General features: G+C 31.5%; 1 protein-coding gene across 1 annotated transcript in view; it reads right to left on the reverse strand.

The window, feature by feature from the left end:
* Positions 1 to 16,458, reverse strand: part of Smp_163570 (ryanodine receptor related) — a gene marked incomplete at its 5' end in the record, with an annotated part of 163,645 nt that overhangs the window by 30,333 nt on the left and 116,854 nt on the right. Inside the window, 10 exons of the mRNA XM_018790926.1 lie at positions 704 to 831; positions 1,979 to 2,162; positions 2,391 to 2,490; positions 3,536 to 3,601; positions 3,882 to 4,069; positions 5,004 to 5,184; positions 6,864 to 7,011; positions 10,361 to 10,422; positions 12,599 to 12,663; positions 14,413 to 14,481. Of these exons, the coding sequence (XP_018645937.1) occupies positions 704 to 831; positions 1,979 to 2,162; positions 2,391 to 2,490; positions 3,536 to 3,601; positions 3,882 to 4,069; positions 5,004 to 5,184; positions 6,864 to 7,011; positions 10,361 to 10,422; positions 12,599 to 12,663; positions 14,413 to 14,481 (1,191 nt within the window). The remainder of the gene's footprint in view (positions 1 to 703; positions 832 to 1,978; positions 2,163 to 2,390; positions 2,491 to 3,535; positions 3,602 to 3,881; positions 4,070 to 5,003; positions 5,185 to 6,863; positions 7,012 to 10,360; positions 10,423 to 12,598; positions 12,664 to 14,412; positions 14,482 to 16,458) is intronic.

Below are 16,458 nucleotides of genomic sequence, written 5' to 3' on the forward strand. Positions count from 1 at the left end.
TATTGTATCTATCTCAAGAATAAGGATGATATTTGACTTTTGTTTGTTCAGCGGGCAGAGAATCATTTGTGTTCTGTTTACCGAGTGATAATCAAAAAAGTAAATTATAAATGGTAAATTTCAGTAACAGAAAATATAACCTGCATCCAAACTTACTAAACAGTAGTAATAATATCAAAATGCGAAGAAAAGCAGTCAAATAATAGAATTAATTTTTTAAAATAAAGACAAATAGGAGATGTGCACATGATCTAAATGAAACATACAAACAATAAGTACATATTCGAGATTGAGGAACATGGTCAGAACCCGATTAGTAAAGTGAAATATTTCCGGTTGACCTTTATTTTTTTTCGTATATAACGTTTTAATGAGTATTTAGTAAATATATCGTATAATTCTGATAATCATTATCTTCTCATCGCATCATCCAAATCCCTAACTGCACAATATACACATATGCCAATAAGAGACTGATCAATTGCAGTCCTAAACATCAATAGGAAGTTCCAAGTAAACAATACCAAGTGAACCTAACTGCGTTAGTTATTTTCAAATGGTTTTATTAATTTTGCGATCACAATTACTAAAAATAATATCCGGAAATCTTCATTTACAATGAAATTAAGACTGCAAACCCAAATTATTATAAAATAATTAATTTCACAATATCCAAAATATTCGAAATTATTTAAATATTTACCGAGATTATGTCCTTCACATAGTAACTGTAAAAATCGAAATATTTTACAAGTAAAATCGGCATCATATAAGTTAGTTATTCCTTCCATATCGGACAGACCAACAGCTAATCCTTCAGCTTTATTACATCTAAATAATAGTATATTAATAAAAGAATAGTTAGATTAAGCAATTATTAGTAAGGAATGCTTGTAAAGATTGTTAGGTGTTACTGAGACCACTACTCGACCTAAGTTTGATAACCATTCACTGAAGTTAGATATGTCAACCACTAGATAGTCTCTCCAATGGTCTGGATTTTAAGCCTTCATCATAAGACCTAGAGGTCATGGGTTCGATCCCAGTGAGGTTGTGGTTTGGCACTGGCGAAGAGTCCCAGACTTGGATAAAAATGTTGTTCAGTACTTCCTGATTTTCATTAATTGTCTGACTTACGTCACTTAGTGATGTATACTAAAAAGTAGTGAAACATTCATAATAATAATAATATTACACTTCCTTATAACCATTTTAACCAGTGATTAAATATGACACAAGCAAAAGTTTTATGATTGAAGATATTTTTGTTTTGAATTTTAGGTTCATATGCTCACTAGTGACTGACTTCGAGAGGTAAATCCAGGAGCTCTAGTGAGAAGCAGTGACCAGTGGAATTCAAACCACGTCTTTTGTGAGATATCAACTCACTGAAGACAATTGGTGAACGGTTGCTCAACTTCGTGGATCAGTTGAAGTAAGACATTAACACCGTTGGATGCCGGCTCAGTGGTCTATCGGTTAAGTGCTCTGACGCGAGACGGGTAGGTCCTGGGTTCGAATCTCGCGAGTGCGGGATCGTGGATGAGCACTGCTGAGGAGTCCCGCAATAGGACGAAACGGCCGTTCAGTGCTTCCAGGTTTTCCATGGTGGTCTAGCTTCAATTGACTCACGCTTTCAACTAAGAAATAAAATTGTTTACATCACACGCTAATCTAAATTAAACGACCATTATAAATCAGGAAGCAGTGAGAAGTTATCTCATCCTAATGTGGAGCACCACAACAATATAAATCAGCAACACTACTGGGTTAAAAACTTGGGACCTCCAGTCTTATGGTCTCGCACTGCCTAGGAGTCCCGTACTATGACGAAACTGTTATCCAATGCTTCTTGATTTTCTCTGATTGTTTAACTAAAATCGATTTGTTAAAATTTAAAAGTTCTCACAAACTCCCTACGCTGAGATGAAATAATCATAATGTCAACAATAACAATCCATTAAATTAATTTTCTAACCTTTCAAATGTATCCAAATCTAAAACAGAACATTTCTGTGTTAGACCAGCCAAACTTGTGAAAAAGCCAGATAATTTCTTTTTCATTAAATAATCTAACATTCTTCCTTGAACACCAATATTACCGCCAAGTAGTAATGCTATGCCTAATTCAATACTCGCTTGAGCAACTGGCGTAGATTCACCTTTAACAAAAATGTATTAGATATAATATTAGAAAAAGGGAGGTTAATTAAATCCAAATCGAGCAATGAGAGTGATAGAGGTTAATGCCTCATCTTCTCTATATTAAATAACGACATCATTTCTTTGAAAAAGTTAACAATATTTAGTGCTAAAATTCTCATAACAATTTATAGAAATGTTATATATATATATATATATATATATATATAATTTTTCTAAAAACTTACCTTTGGATGCAGCTAACTGTAGTAGAACCATTTCAGCTGCACCACGTTCAGCAAGACGATTTTGTTCACTTAACAACTGCTGCTTTTGTTCTTCTTGTTCCTAAATAGTTTTTTTAATTTATTAGAAGGAAGTATTAAGGTATGATAACATAGATTGATAATAACTATCAGAATAATCGATTTGCTTATATTAAGGAATAGATTTAGCTGAACAACAATCGGGAACCACAAAGTACTACTTTTCATTCTAGTCTGAGACCCGTCAGCAGCCAGTTCCACTACCCGTAATTTTTACTAGTGGCCCAGCTAAAACGCCAGTCCATGATGTAAGTCATTGTAAGTTTGTTGATAGTGTTTTGTAAACGTATAGAAACCCTAGGCTAATGATGCTGTTTGAATTGATAAGATTATGACAATGAATGAGGATACTGAAATAACACGTTTTTTGATGTTAAATTATCCTTCAATAACTTAATAATGACTGGAGGTAAAGAACGCAAAGATTTCAATAAAGCCAAGTTCTATCAAATCTCTATGAGCAGTAAAAGATTACTATTTAACATTTTAGTGTATTACTAGTTCTTTTAAACCATCACAGTTATAGACGTCCCAATCTATGCATATTTATTCAAAGTTCACTAACTTAATTATCTTTAAAATGTTTATAAAGGGATCAAGCATGTGAGATCAGTTATCAACCTTTGTTAGCTATGATATTGTTAACTTCACATTCGTTAAATTAGTTTCATGTCGTAAATCAGCGATAATGAGTTCTACTGAGTCAAAGTTTATATAACAGTCGACCAGTGATCAATGTGTATAAATAACTAGAAATAAAGGTTTTGAAACACAGATTGTGATTTGTTAGCGTTAAAATAAATCCACAAATATTACTTTGTTTATTCTCATTTATGTCCCAAGTGTTTATATATGGTCTCTGAATGGAAACATACATTGCAGATAATCTATGGGTACTCAATTTTCTGTTTACAATTCATCACTAGATAATACTTACCAGACAGGCATTACGCTATCATGTCTACATCTGTTAAAAATACATTTATTCTATTATGCCATAAGGTATTAGTTGAAAACTAATACGTGTTATAAAAAGCACAAAAAACTAGTATTTTTGGAAAATATACCTGAAAACTAGAACCTTCTTCATTGCTATTCTCCTCTTCCTCTTCTTCATCCTCACCGCTACAGCTCTGGAAAACAATTTTGAAAAATAATAGCACATTTTTAATGAAAGTTTGATCCCATTTCAAAGGCGATGTATCTGTATTTTTTCTGGATAACTTTTTGAAATGTTCCTGTGGCTTTAAAGCAAAGATGATATGAACGAAAGATAGTGTTTCCAATAAATTTTCATCAAGTCCTACAGTCATAACGTTAAAATTAATAATCCAAAATGATAGATAAAAAATTCAAATAGGTATTTATAAGTAGTGAGACAGTTAAATATTTACACCAATTTACTTAACTTACTTTGCTCATGATTTTAGCATAAGCTAAATATAGTGGATCATCTGGAGCTTGATCGGATGCTGAACGGCATAAAGCTGTCAATAATTGTGTCAGTGGATCAGGCTGACATGAAGATGAATCTTGTCCATACGTATGTTGACTTGAAGAACTATTGGATGTTTGTAAAGAACCAGTTTGTAGTAGGCTAGCTGATTTATTACTATCTGAACTGATAGCCGTTCCAGGATCATTGGTTGTAGTTGATAGATCCAACTCTAAAGTTGAATCCATCATATCTAAGTCTTGAGCTGCACCAGTTTCAGCTTTATGATAGGAAATAAAAATAAAATATGAAATTATTACACATGTAGCGAATTTTGACATTCTTTTCTTGTGAATTAACGTGTTTTATACACATTAAACACAATGAGTTAAGCAAAATCGGAAATAGAAGTTGATTTCTGGATGGCACGCATTCACGATGACATGATTGCGACAAGCACATCTATTACAAAAATAAAGGTTTTTCAAATGCTACTTAGTCTTATCCTTAAATTCAACTGTTCACAGTTCTGGACTTCAATCACATTCTAATATAAATCAATTCGAACTTATTATCAACAGTGAAAAACCGTTCTGTGTTCAACATACTTAGTTGCACTAACAACAGCTTTGCACTAGGGACTCTCGGGAATCTTTTTAGACGTCAGTGGATAAACGATAAGCATGTGTTATATTTAATTAATTTTAAACTAGTAAGGGTTTAAGGCTTTTGGAATATATAAGGGTAAAATAAATTGTTTTTGGGATCATGAATTTTACTGTTTCTTAGTCAAATACTTAAACATTACTTTAACTCCAGCATATAAAAAGATATCATCTATTACATTACAATAAATAAATGTTAGGGACAATGATAAAAATATTTGAATACCAAACAACCTAAACATCAAATAAAAAGGATGTCTTTTTAAATAAAAAAATATGTATAACACATACAGTCTGTACTTTTTTGAACGCCTTCAATTGCATGCACAGTACCGGCTATAGCTTCATTAGTTCCCCCTGTTGACGATAATTCATTTGATTTCGATAAATCTTTCAGTAATGCACCACTTGTCACATCTTCAATTAATTTCACACCTAATGATTCTTCATAATCTAACCATTCAGTTATGTAGCCTTTTATGAATAAATTCATTACACGATGAGTTGGCATTGCGTAAAGTGGTACCATACGAAAACATGCCATAACAGCACGTTTACGTTGAGACGAGACCAATTTCTTCCAAGAACCTTTACTTACTGCCGGCGGATGATCAACCTGAATTTAACGATCAATAAAATATTTTCAACATTGATCATAAACATTTGAAATAAAAAAAGCCACATAATTAGAATTAAATTAAATTATTTACGTAACAACTCTAACACTGACGCGTGTAAAGAGAATATTCTTCTCAATAAATTCTCTTTAGGTTCTACAGTTACTTATCCTAAAATGTGGTCAGGTTTAAGGCGAATAATCAGTTATGGCATGTGAATTGAAGATCGTTTGAAAAGTGAAATAAACTGTTAGTGTTGAAATGACTAATAAATAATATTAACTTGAATAAGTTTATACATTGAATGAAATTATGAGATAAATGATCAGAATAAAAATGGATCAGATAAGGTGGGAGTAATGATATTGCAATAACAAATTCGATCAAATGTTAAGTGGAAGACTATATTGTGTATAAAGCCATATGAATCCAATGATAAATGATCAAGTTAAGTCAGTGCTAAGTAAATTACTCGTGTTCGAGAGATTAGTAGTGAAGTTGAATAATAATAATAATAATAACATTAATAATGCAAGGATATGTGAACAGAAATAACAAAGAATAAAGTACTGTAAGTATGGTGTTGTAGAGATCGCTGAGCTTCATTGAAATCGTGAACCGATCAATGTTAGACGACCACTGGAAACCTGAAAGCACTGGATGGCCGTTTCGTCCTAGTGTGGGACTCCTCATCAGTGTGCATCTACGATCCCGCACTTTGGACTCGAGCACAAGACATTCAGTCTCGCGCGCGAATGCCTAACCTCTAGACCACTGAGCCGCTATCCGATGGTGTTTATGTCTAACATCAATCAATTCACGATATTGCGCAATCATCTCCCAGTGTCTTCTTTTGCACACGTAGTTCCTGTTTTCTAATCAGTGTGGCTAGTGCTTCTGTATTTTGGAGGATTTTGAATCGAACTGACTAGGGCAGAATATCATTAACCTCGATAGATTACTGAGAATAATTGACTTATTCTGCTTTATGACCAGTTTGCACTAAATGCACCAGCATTGAGCTGTGCTTGTGAACACCTTCCAATATGGCTAATCAGAGGTGTAATGAAGACCATAAACAACTTAGTACTACTCCATTTAGTTTAGACTACGAATGCAAAAGAAATACGTTCAACCCCTTCTCCTACCTCAGCCAACCACAGGACCAATAAATCAATAATCTTAATTATAGTGACCTAATCCAACTAATGTATATACAACTGTTTTTGGTCAAATATTTTTGTTTTTGTTCACATATCTTTGTATTATATTATTATTATTGGTTCAGTATTACTACTAATCTTTCAAACACATGATGAATTTACTTCTCACTCACTCCATTTTATTATTACCGAATTTTGTTGCACACCATTCACTTGTTGTGTGTTTTATCTTCCATAATTTATCCCTTTACTGATAGGTACCATTCATATTTTAGAAAAATAAAGCCTTAAAATTACTAAACGATCATATAAATCAAGGCTATGCTGCACGTTTCTTTGGTGTACACGAGATTTCTTAAGAAAAATATCTTCCGCAGAGACAAATAGTGTATAAAAATAGTAAATATTGAGGTAGTTTAAATTTCTTTAAACTATGTTCATACCATTACATTTTGTATACTTACTGAGTATAGTACAATAAACACATACGGTTAGATGTTATGTTTAGTGCTTACCAAGTAAAGACCGTGCATTACTTTGGATAAAATTTGAATCTTGTCAACTATCTCTGATCTGGTTGATATTGCGAGTTCAGCATGTCGGCCGGTTGCTGCAATTGTTCGATCAATCTTTTTGTATAATAATTTCTGCCAATTTTGAGTTCTATGATCGAGCTAAAATAATGTGAATGACAAACATTAAGTGCGTTATAACAAGCGATTATTATTTTCCTTCTCAACCAGCTTTACACATATATTTTTTCCCTTACTAAGCATTTCATTTTTGATAAACACTTTTGTTCACTAATTCAATATTAATCTATCATGACTTTAAACAACATAATCAAATACAATCGTTGAAACAAAAGACAACCCAAACAATTCAATTTTAAAAGAATAAACGCAATGTGGCTCAAAATACAGATGATATAGAGGATAGGTTGATGAATTTTATAAAAATCGCTTTTAAATAACTAGAAAATATCCATAAATAACTGCAAACTAGACATAATCAACTACGGGTTATCGTTCAATTCGTCATCTCATAAATGATGATTGCCTGTTACGAACTGGTATGATTATACAGATAATTCAGAATTCTATGCAGTTCTGCTCTACTGAATGGTATGATATAAAAAGTTGGAATAATTAGCCAGCTATCTTCATGAAGGCTTATCTATTACTGATTAAAGAATATGAGGTTGATGGTAATTTTCTTTGAGATTTTATGTTGCAAATATAACACGGTTGATTAACGTCAGAATATCTGGGCATAAAACTGATTATTTGTACTACCTTTGCCTAAAGATGTTGAAGCATTTATCGATTGCCTAAAATGATGTAAATATCTATATAACAGGATGAGTTTTGCTGGTAACTAATCAAAGATGTGAATCTTTACATTGACTCCTGGTTTTTCTGAAAAATCATCTTTGTCATATTTGATTCAAATGCTCTACTCAATCAGCCACTATCATCCATAATTTAGCGATTACTTTCTACAAAGTACAACCCATTGTGTGTAGTAAATGAATTCAATGGGAATACATTTCAAACGTGATGAATTTATGATAATGATAACTCATTTGTTAATGTATATGTTATATATATATATATATATATATATATATATATATATATTGATATTGATATAATATTAGACAATGTAAACTCACATCGCCTTCTTGATCCAAAGCATTGTTGAGGAAAGCTTCAATAGCAGTGTCACTTTCTCTCTGTGCATATAAAAAGAACACAGTGCATATAAAAAAAACACACGAACACACAGATATATATATATATACATATGAGTGATAATAATGATAAAAGAGGTGAATGATGATGAAACGGGGAATTAAAAATAATGATCTTTTTTGAGAGGAAGAAAAAATATGGGAAACGATAAGTATTATGTTGAAGTAAGATAATGTGGTATTTTAATATCATACCATTATTTCATTATGTTTAGAATTATTGCTTGAGCAAGCTGATTAGTGAAAATTTACGCAAATAATGCAACAATTAGGGAAGCATCAACAACGATAAGGGAAATAGGGTTGATTAAATTATCAATTTTAGACGATTCTCAAAGAGGTAAGTAAAATCATGACAATATTTCATATTTCTTACAATATATGGGTAAGGCAAAAATAGTAAACATTTTCAAAAACACAGAATCAAATCACATTCACAAAGTTAACAAGTTAATAGAAGAAGAGATAATGTTGATAACATTTTGTTAACTGATATTCAACAATAAGTGGAGGGGAGAGGGTTATTACAAACATTATTTTATCCATGCTTTGCCAAAATAGTATACAGACAACGCACAAAAATATACACAGTTAATGACATAGTATTGAAGAAAATTCTGGTGTATATATGGATATAAATATTTCACAAATTTCAAAATGCATATATATATATATATATATATATATATATACTCAACAGTAACCAGTCTTTTACTACCTAGTTTTACTAACAATTCTACGGACTACCGGAATAAATCATGAGACTTATCTTTTATGAACGATTTTATTTAATTATTGTGAATTAGTACAAAACGGTGCGCAGAATCTAGATCTCAGACATTGTATCGACAACTTCTAAGAATCTAATCTTAAGGATGATTTTGATAGTACTCGGTTGAACCCAATTATTTAGGAGCGAGAAAACCATATTTTTTATAACTACTGATAGGCACTTGCAGCAGACTACAAATGAAGTGATAAATAGGAACGTTGTGTACAGAGTTAAGACCGATGTGCCTAAGAGTAGCATGTATGTCTTTAAAACCTGATATCAAGGAATTTGATGTCAGAATATGGGTTCGTATAACTAATTACTTTTGAAAAGGAACGTTGAAATATTAGTTTGATTCATCTTCGATTCAACTAATTTATCAGTTTGTGTCAATTTATTCAATAAATAACATCATTAAACTTGACAGAAAACTTTGATAGTAATTGTTATATCCTGGTGAAGACATAAGTACGTGTAACCCCCAGAACCTATTAATGGACTATTATATATATATATATATATATATATATATATATATATTATTGTTTAATTATTGAGTAATTAGATTGTGTATATCTATATTCATCTTATTATAAGCTTCATTTTGACCTATGAATTATTACTGTACGATTTACTGTCTTTAAATTATATTCAGTTTATTGATTATTGTCTCCCACGTTTATAGCCACATTTGGCTTGATCTTGTGCAAATATTATTTTCTATTTTGTGGTGTAATGAGGTCTGTCTGTCTGGTATATAAACCACGAATGCTTGAAATAAATGATTCGTATAGCAGAGCTGTAATTGGTGTTCTGGACTCAGTTGGAAGGGCTAGGCGGACAAGGGACCGATAAAGAAGTTAGATTGCTCATACCGGTCGACGTCATTGGAGAAGTCATATTCCGATTGGTGGATAATTCACGTGATAAAAAGCCGGACATAAAATCATAACAAATCGGCATACGGCCTATTTTTTTATAAAGTCATAATAGTAATTATGATGTGAATTACTGAGCCATCGTTAATGTCGTCTTATGAACATACTCAGCCCTAACATGGTTAATTCCGGCATATATTTATAAGCAAGCAAATGGAATCAAGTTGTTTATTTTCGACCAATCAAGCTGACATCTATTTATTTTCACTTTCTGGAGTATTAATGCTATAGTGTTCTAAAGTAGTGATTACTCAAATGCTTAGTTGAGGATTTTCAGCTGTCCATTCTGTTATAAACTTTAATAATATTACTTGTCTAACAAACTGCTTGTGTGCTTGCTGATTAATACATGCACTGAAATATTAAATACTACCATTTTTTGAGGAAAATATTTTTACTCATTTGTGCACATTCGCATGCGTATATTAGAACGGATTAGATACCTTACTAAGTCATAAATGCAAGTATGTCAGAAATGTGCACACTAATAACTCATTGGTTCCTCGGTTGTTCAAACTTTTCAGTTCATTATGATTCATATAAGCTTACTTTTGTTCTTTATTTAATAAGGTCTTCTTCATAATACTCATCTTTTGGTATTGTTTTTGTACCTAATTGGGGGGCAGTATATTTCGCTTCTAAAGAGTTTCTGATGGCCAATTTGATGGTTTAGAATAAATTTTAACTGTCGTAGCAAAACAGTGGGCTTTGGATGCAGCATGCAGTTGTCTTTTAGTTAACCATACTCATTTATATTTATTCACATCTTGATTTATTGAACCCTCTCTTTTACTGTTGATTTAATGTAGTGACTACAATTACTACACAAAATGCACTATGTGATAATAAACTTGGATTATATACTCAGATAAACATAAAAAGGTCATTTTCCAGTACTTCTGGAAGGACTTTACAATCATCCGACTTGAGAGTGATAAAGAAATTATTGTCTAAAAATCTCTATTCTTTGTGTGTGTGTGTTATAGTAATAGTTAGTATTAATAATAACAACTTAATAAAGTAACTTTAGCGAGTAAACATTTATTTAAAAAGAGGACACCAAAGAAATATAGGAAGAGGAAAACTCATGAAAAATGAATTACTATTTAAGGCAGCTGGCGGGCAATTTAAATCAAAGCATTATCGCAGTTCATATTTCTTCATACATCACTGGGGCCATGAGGGTGGAGTGGAACGCTATTACCAATAATCATCAACGTAATTTGTATGTATGGGTGTGTGGGTGCAAGTACAGATGCTTATATAACAGCTTATTACTCAGACCGATCCACTGCATACACACAAAAGGGCAATAACATAGATGCATTCAACAGATATGGGAGATTGGAAAAAATGCGAATAGTGAGACACACACAACAACAGATTAATACACATATATGTTTGTAGATATTTTAATATTTTAAGAAAACAAATACCTGCATTAAATGTTCCAAACCTTTGTCACCTGTCAAACTAAGCGTTTCCTTTTAATAGTAACAATAATAATAGTAATGACTGAGTGAATAAGATAAATTGAATGGATGACAAAAAATTTGTGTAAGACGCGTGAATGCAGCCAATGAATTTTATCTATACAGAGAAATATTAAGTTTATGATTTATATCACGGACTGACTATTACTAGACAACTACAGATAACCAGGGAACTAAATCGTTTTGTAATGGAACTTCTCAACCATGACTATCCAATTCTTTCTGATTTTCAGTGATTGTCTACAAACTCATGATTATAACATTAAAACAAATCCTTGAAAAATAAAAAGGTAAATTAAAACTAAGCAAAAGTAGCTAAGTGTATAAGGAATTAAAAGAAATCACTTTCAGATTAATTATCAACACCGATAAATTCGCACTCATGGATCAACGAAACACAACAACGATGAACCGATCACGAAAACCTGTCATCAACTACAATATTCTTGGAAGTTATTGAGTTGATTGCAAGAAGAAATAGATTTACGATTATACAATAAATATAAATAAAGAGTAATTGATTAAATCAAAATCAAAATGCATATTTTCATTTCAGTAAATCTCGGTTTTAAATCACATCAGGTGTATTCAAGCTACAAAAGTTAGCCAAGTTCGCTAAACGTAAATCGAAGCTAAACGTAAATCGAATATATATATATATATATATATATATGACTAAAGTTTTTAGTTAACTCGTCGCACTATTAAGAATCGTATCTACACATAACAACTATTTCACCCCTGAACGTTCATCAACTAATAATCCCCATAAAAATATTAATCTATCCAAGCTATGTGCTGCTTAATCTATGTAATGTACCTGATTTGAGGATATATGATATTTTTGTATTATTATGATGTACATTACCTCTCTTGAGACATACAAATTTTATTATGAGCATTGAAAAATATCTATTTTATTCAGTCGGTTTTAAAATCAGTCGTTTATATAAGTAAATACAAGTAAATAGATGTACAACGATCAGTTCCCAATCCCATATGAAACTGTAATGTTAAGGAAGTAGAATAAAGATTTATGGTTGTTTCTTTGCTTTTTCCCGTATGATTCATGGGTAAATAAAGTTAGTTTCAAACTAATCAGATGAACATTTAATCATATCTTCAAAATAAAATATAAGCAGTAGAATTTCCAAGTTCCATTAGTTGTAATTAGTATAACCATTGTTACACATCCACATCACTTTATTCCTGTTCGTTTACGCAACCAAAGGAATTAACAAAATTTTATCGAAAAATAGAATTTAGTACATATACATATACACTTATAACATACCTTAATCAGCTTTCTTTTCGCGGATAATACCAGTTCCTGCTCACGTCCACCAAGTTGACTTAAACCTTTTCGATTATTTGAGTTAGAAAAATTCAATTTTTTTATTTAAAAAAGAACACATTGTTGATTGTATAAAAGTTATGAGATTACCTCAATAACCGAACTAATACCAGATAGCTAATTCATATCTGTTCAGTTCAACGGAAATCAAAGAATATTTACTTTTTAGGGATGGGAGGTGATATATAGGGAGATTTCAGACAGAAAACACGTTATTACAAAGTAAAACAAATTAAGTGCTGCATCAAAGGCATATAGTGGTACTAAATTCATACGCAGATAGTCTGTTGTAAGTAGAATGAGTATCTGCCTAGGGTCATCGTCCCTATACGGTGAAATGTCTCAAATTTCACTAGGATGTCTTCTTAGATAATGAATTCTAAGTAGTTCTTACTAATTTTTAGTAATTAGTTTAGCATGTGAGTGAACCTCCGAAAAGACAGATTACATAAACTGTATGCCACAGACAGAGACTAAAAGTTCAGAAAAGCTATAAGACAAAACAACTGTAACGGTAAAGACTCAATAATATCTCATATGAAATAACTCATTGGAAATATATCAGGCCATTTGGAAAAGAGAGAGCGAGACTATATATTATTATTTTTTGAAAGTTAGAAAAGCAATAAAGTAAAACAGGAAATAAAAACAAGTTAGGTGAAACAGGTTTAGTAGGTCTTGTAAACAAATAGAGTCAAATGATAAAAAATGAAATTAAGGGAAAGTTATCCATCGAATATATTACATTTATCTGAATCAACTAACGAGTGTCACTGGTACATAAAGAAGTACATGCACAACGTGATGTCTGAATAATCATAATATTTCTTATCGGTGAATTTTTTTACATGACATTCAATTTCAAAATAAATAATTTTGTTTTCACTCTTGTAAAATAGTTTGTCTTACAGGAATGAATATGTGGATATTTGAAGAGCCTTGATAAGCCTACATATTATTGAACTATTGGAATGATTGAGTATGAGTTTGAGGAAAAGTGATTTTACTGTATTTTTATGAAGACTTACAATTAGGCCTCATGTTTATCAAGTTTCAGCTAAATGAACTGCGAAACTACAATATATGGGCAAATCAGTCGGATTTAAGATACGACCTCTAAAATTTTTGGGCAACATTCACTTGCACATTACTTCGCACTATAATTCACGTCAGTTACTGATGTAAACTTTAACCCTAATTTCTAACCATAGCCATTAACCGTAACCTTGAGTTTTAATTCTCAACACTAATTCTTAGATCTGTTATATGACCCCTCAAAATCACTTTATAATCGTTCACCAATGTCTATAAATTATAGTCATACGGTGTATGCTATTTATGTCTATTAACACCAGTCAGAAGAGGAATGCCTGGCAGCAGAAGACTAAGAAGATCGAGTTAAAGAAAATAGAAAGGGAAATAGAAAGAAATAGTGAATTGGAAGAATCATACAGAATGTGAAGGACAATTCATGGAAGATTTGCAAATGAAGTGTGTAATGTAAGGTTCTCATATTTTACGAAGAGATTCTTTACTTTTTCATTACATAATTAATTGGTCCCCCCCCCCGACTTGAGTTCCCGTTCACTACAGTCACATCAAGTGAACTGTAAATTCCGTTGACTGTATCATTGTTTTATACTTATTAATTATTCAATAAATATCAAATGATGTCTTTAAAAATGATCGCAAATCAATTAAAATAGTATGTAAATTTGAACATACATAGAATCAATTATATCATGTTTACTTACCAACTGGTAGAAGACGTTTAATACATGCGACAGTTAAACTTGTATGTGGACCAGTTTTAGCCTTTTTTACTTTATGCGTTATTCATGAATAAAGCGTGAAAGATGAGAAGATAGAGTAAAACTTAATGATTTATCTAACTGTTTTATTACACCTAACACTATTTTATTTGCATCAATAAAAAAATTAAATGATTTAAGTGAAATTCAGTAATGAATTGAATGAAATGCATTACATTTATGATTTCGTAAATTTTATGAATTAGTCAAACAAAAGGAATTTTAAATTCACTTGGTATTGTTTACTTGTATCCTCCCAGTGTTGTTTAGGACAGCAATTAATCAGTCGCTTGTTGGCATATGTGCATCCCGTGCAGACTGCCTCGATATGGCCTTAAGTAACATGCCAACAAGAGACTGATCAATTGCAGTCCTAAACAACAGTGAGAATATACAAGCAAACAATATCAAGTGAATTTAAATTTCACCTCAATGCACAAGCAAGTGGCTATCAGGACTCTGTAGCTAGGTGGATAACGCGATGACGTTTGAAGCGAACGGTGCTGCGTTCCAGTCCCAGAGTGAACATCAACTCTGGGATGCATATGCACCCAGCTGGCGAGTCTCAAGTAGGGCGAAACGCGCGTTCTGGATTCTACTGCTAGCCACTACCCATCTTTCCTTATAAGGGAAATTTTAGTTATCAAAGATAATAAATCTAGAATAAAAAGGAAAGTGAATTGATCGTTTTTGGATAACTGTTCTAATAGCTTTTTTTCATGGTTGGTTGTTAAGAGCTAATCAGTTACAATCTCTCTCCGTTTCATAATGGTCATTCAAACTGTTGTTCATGCCATTTGGAAGTTAATAAAGAGATGTACATGAAATGTTCATTCTGTTGTTGTGTTACAAAATCAGTGGATTTTTGTGAAAACTTATAATACTCACTTACTTCTTTAACTTATAAATTGTCCATCTAAATTTTTAGTTTCTATCTATATCAACTTTATGAGAAATCTTTATTCTGGGCAATCACGAAGTTATTTATCCGAATGTTAATTCTATAAACTGAGCGATCATCAGCATAGAAAGAATATAAAATATACACAGAATTGATTATTTAAATTAATCACAAAATCCTTGTGTGTAATCCTATAGAACTCGGTGATCTCAAACCAAATAAATACCTTTCAAAATATCAATAAACTCTTTTTACGAAGCATATATGGCCTTATAAAAGTATAGTTTCTTCCAAGATATTGATAACAAGTAAATTACCATTGAAGGCTATGAAGTATTAAATAACTATTTGGTCATAATTTAAAAATCAATCACCATTGAAAACTAACGAACCTACATGATAATGAACTTATGATCTTCACGTCTTGATATTAGTTCAATATCTTAAAACCATCATCATTCAGTCATACATCCCATAAACTTCATTCAATATATAACGATGATTCGTGATAAAAAAAAGTCTTCAAAGTTTAAACTTAGTGGAATGTGTTGGTCATGGTAGATAAATTTAAATATCAACTTAGTTTTTAACATAAATGAATGATTTTAATGGTTGAGATCATGAATCAATTGAAGCTAGACCACCATTGAAAACTTGGAAGCACTGGACGGCCGTTTCGTCCTATTATGTGACTCTTCAGTAGTGCGCATCCACGAACTGATTACCAATATGAAGTGTTTGAATTTGACCATTTAGCATCTTAATTTAATTTTGTCAACATTTGTTCTAATTGTATTAATTACTTTTATCAACCTAAGTAAAAAAATTATCATGTTTAGAAATATATTGTTTTTATAGTTGAAAGCATGAGTCAATTGAAGCTAAACCACTAAGGAAAACCTGGAAGCACTGGACGGCCGTTTCGTCCTTATTTGTATAATATGGTATGATTTAACTCGTACATCAAGTATGGACAATATATATAGTCACCATTCACCTACACTGTTTGTTTAGACAAATATATTCTGTCTGATTAGTTAAATTCAACTACGTGTTATACATTAAATAGGAATAATATATTTGTAAAA

The sequence above is a fragment of the Schistosoma mansoni genome (genome assembly GCF_000237925.1).
Source record: "Schistosoma mansoni, WGS project CABG00000000 data, supercontig 0013, strain Puerto Rico, whole genome shotgun sequence".
Classification (NCBI taxonomy): Eukaryota; Metazoa; Platyhelminthes; class Trematoda; order Strigeidida; family Schistosomatidae; genus Schistosoma; species Schistosoma mansoni.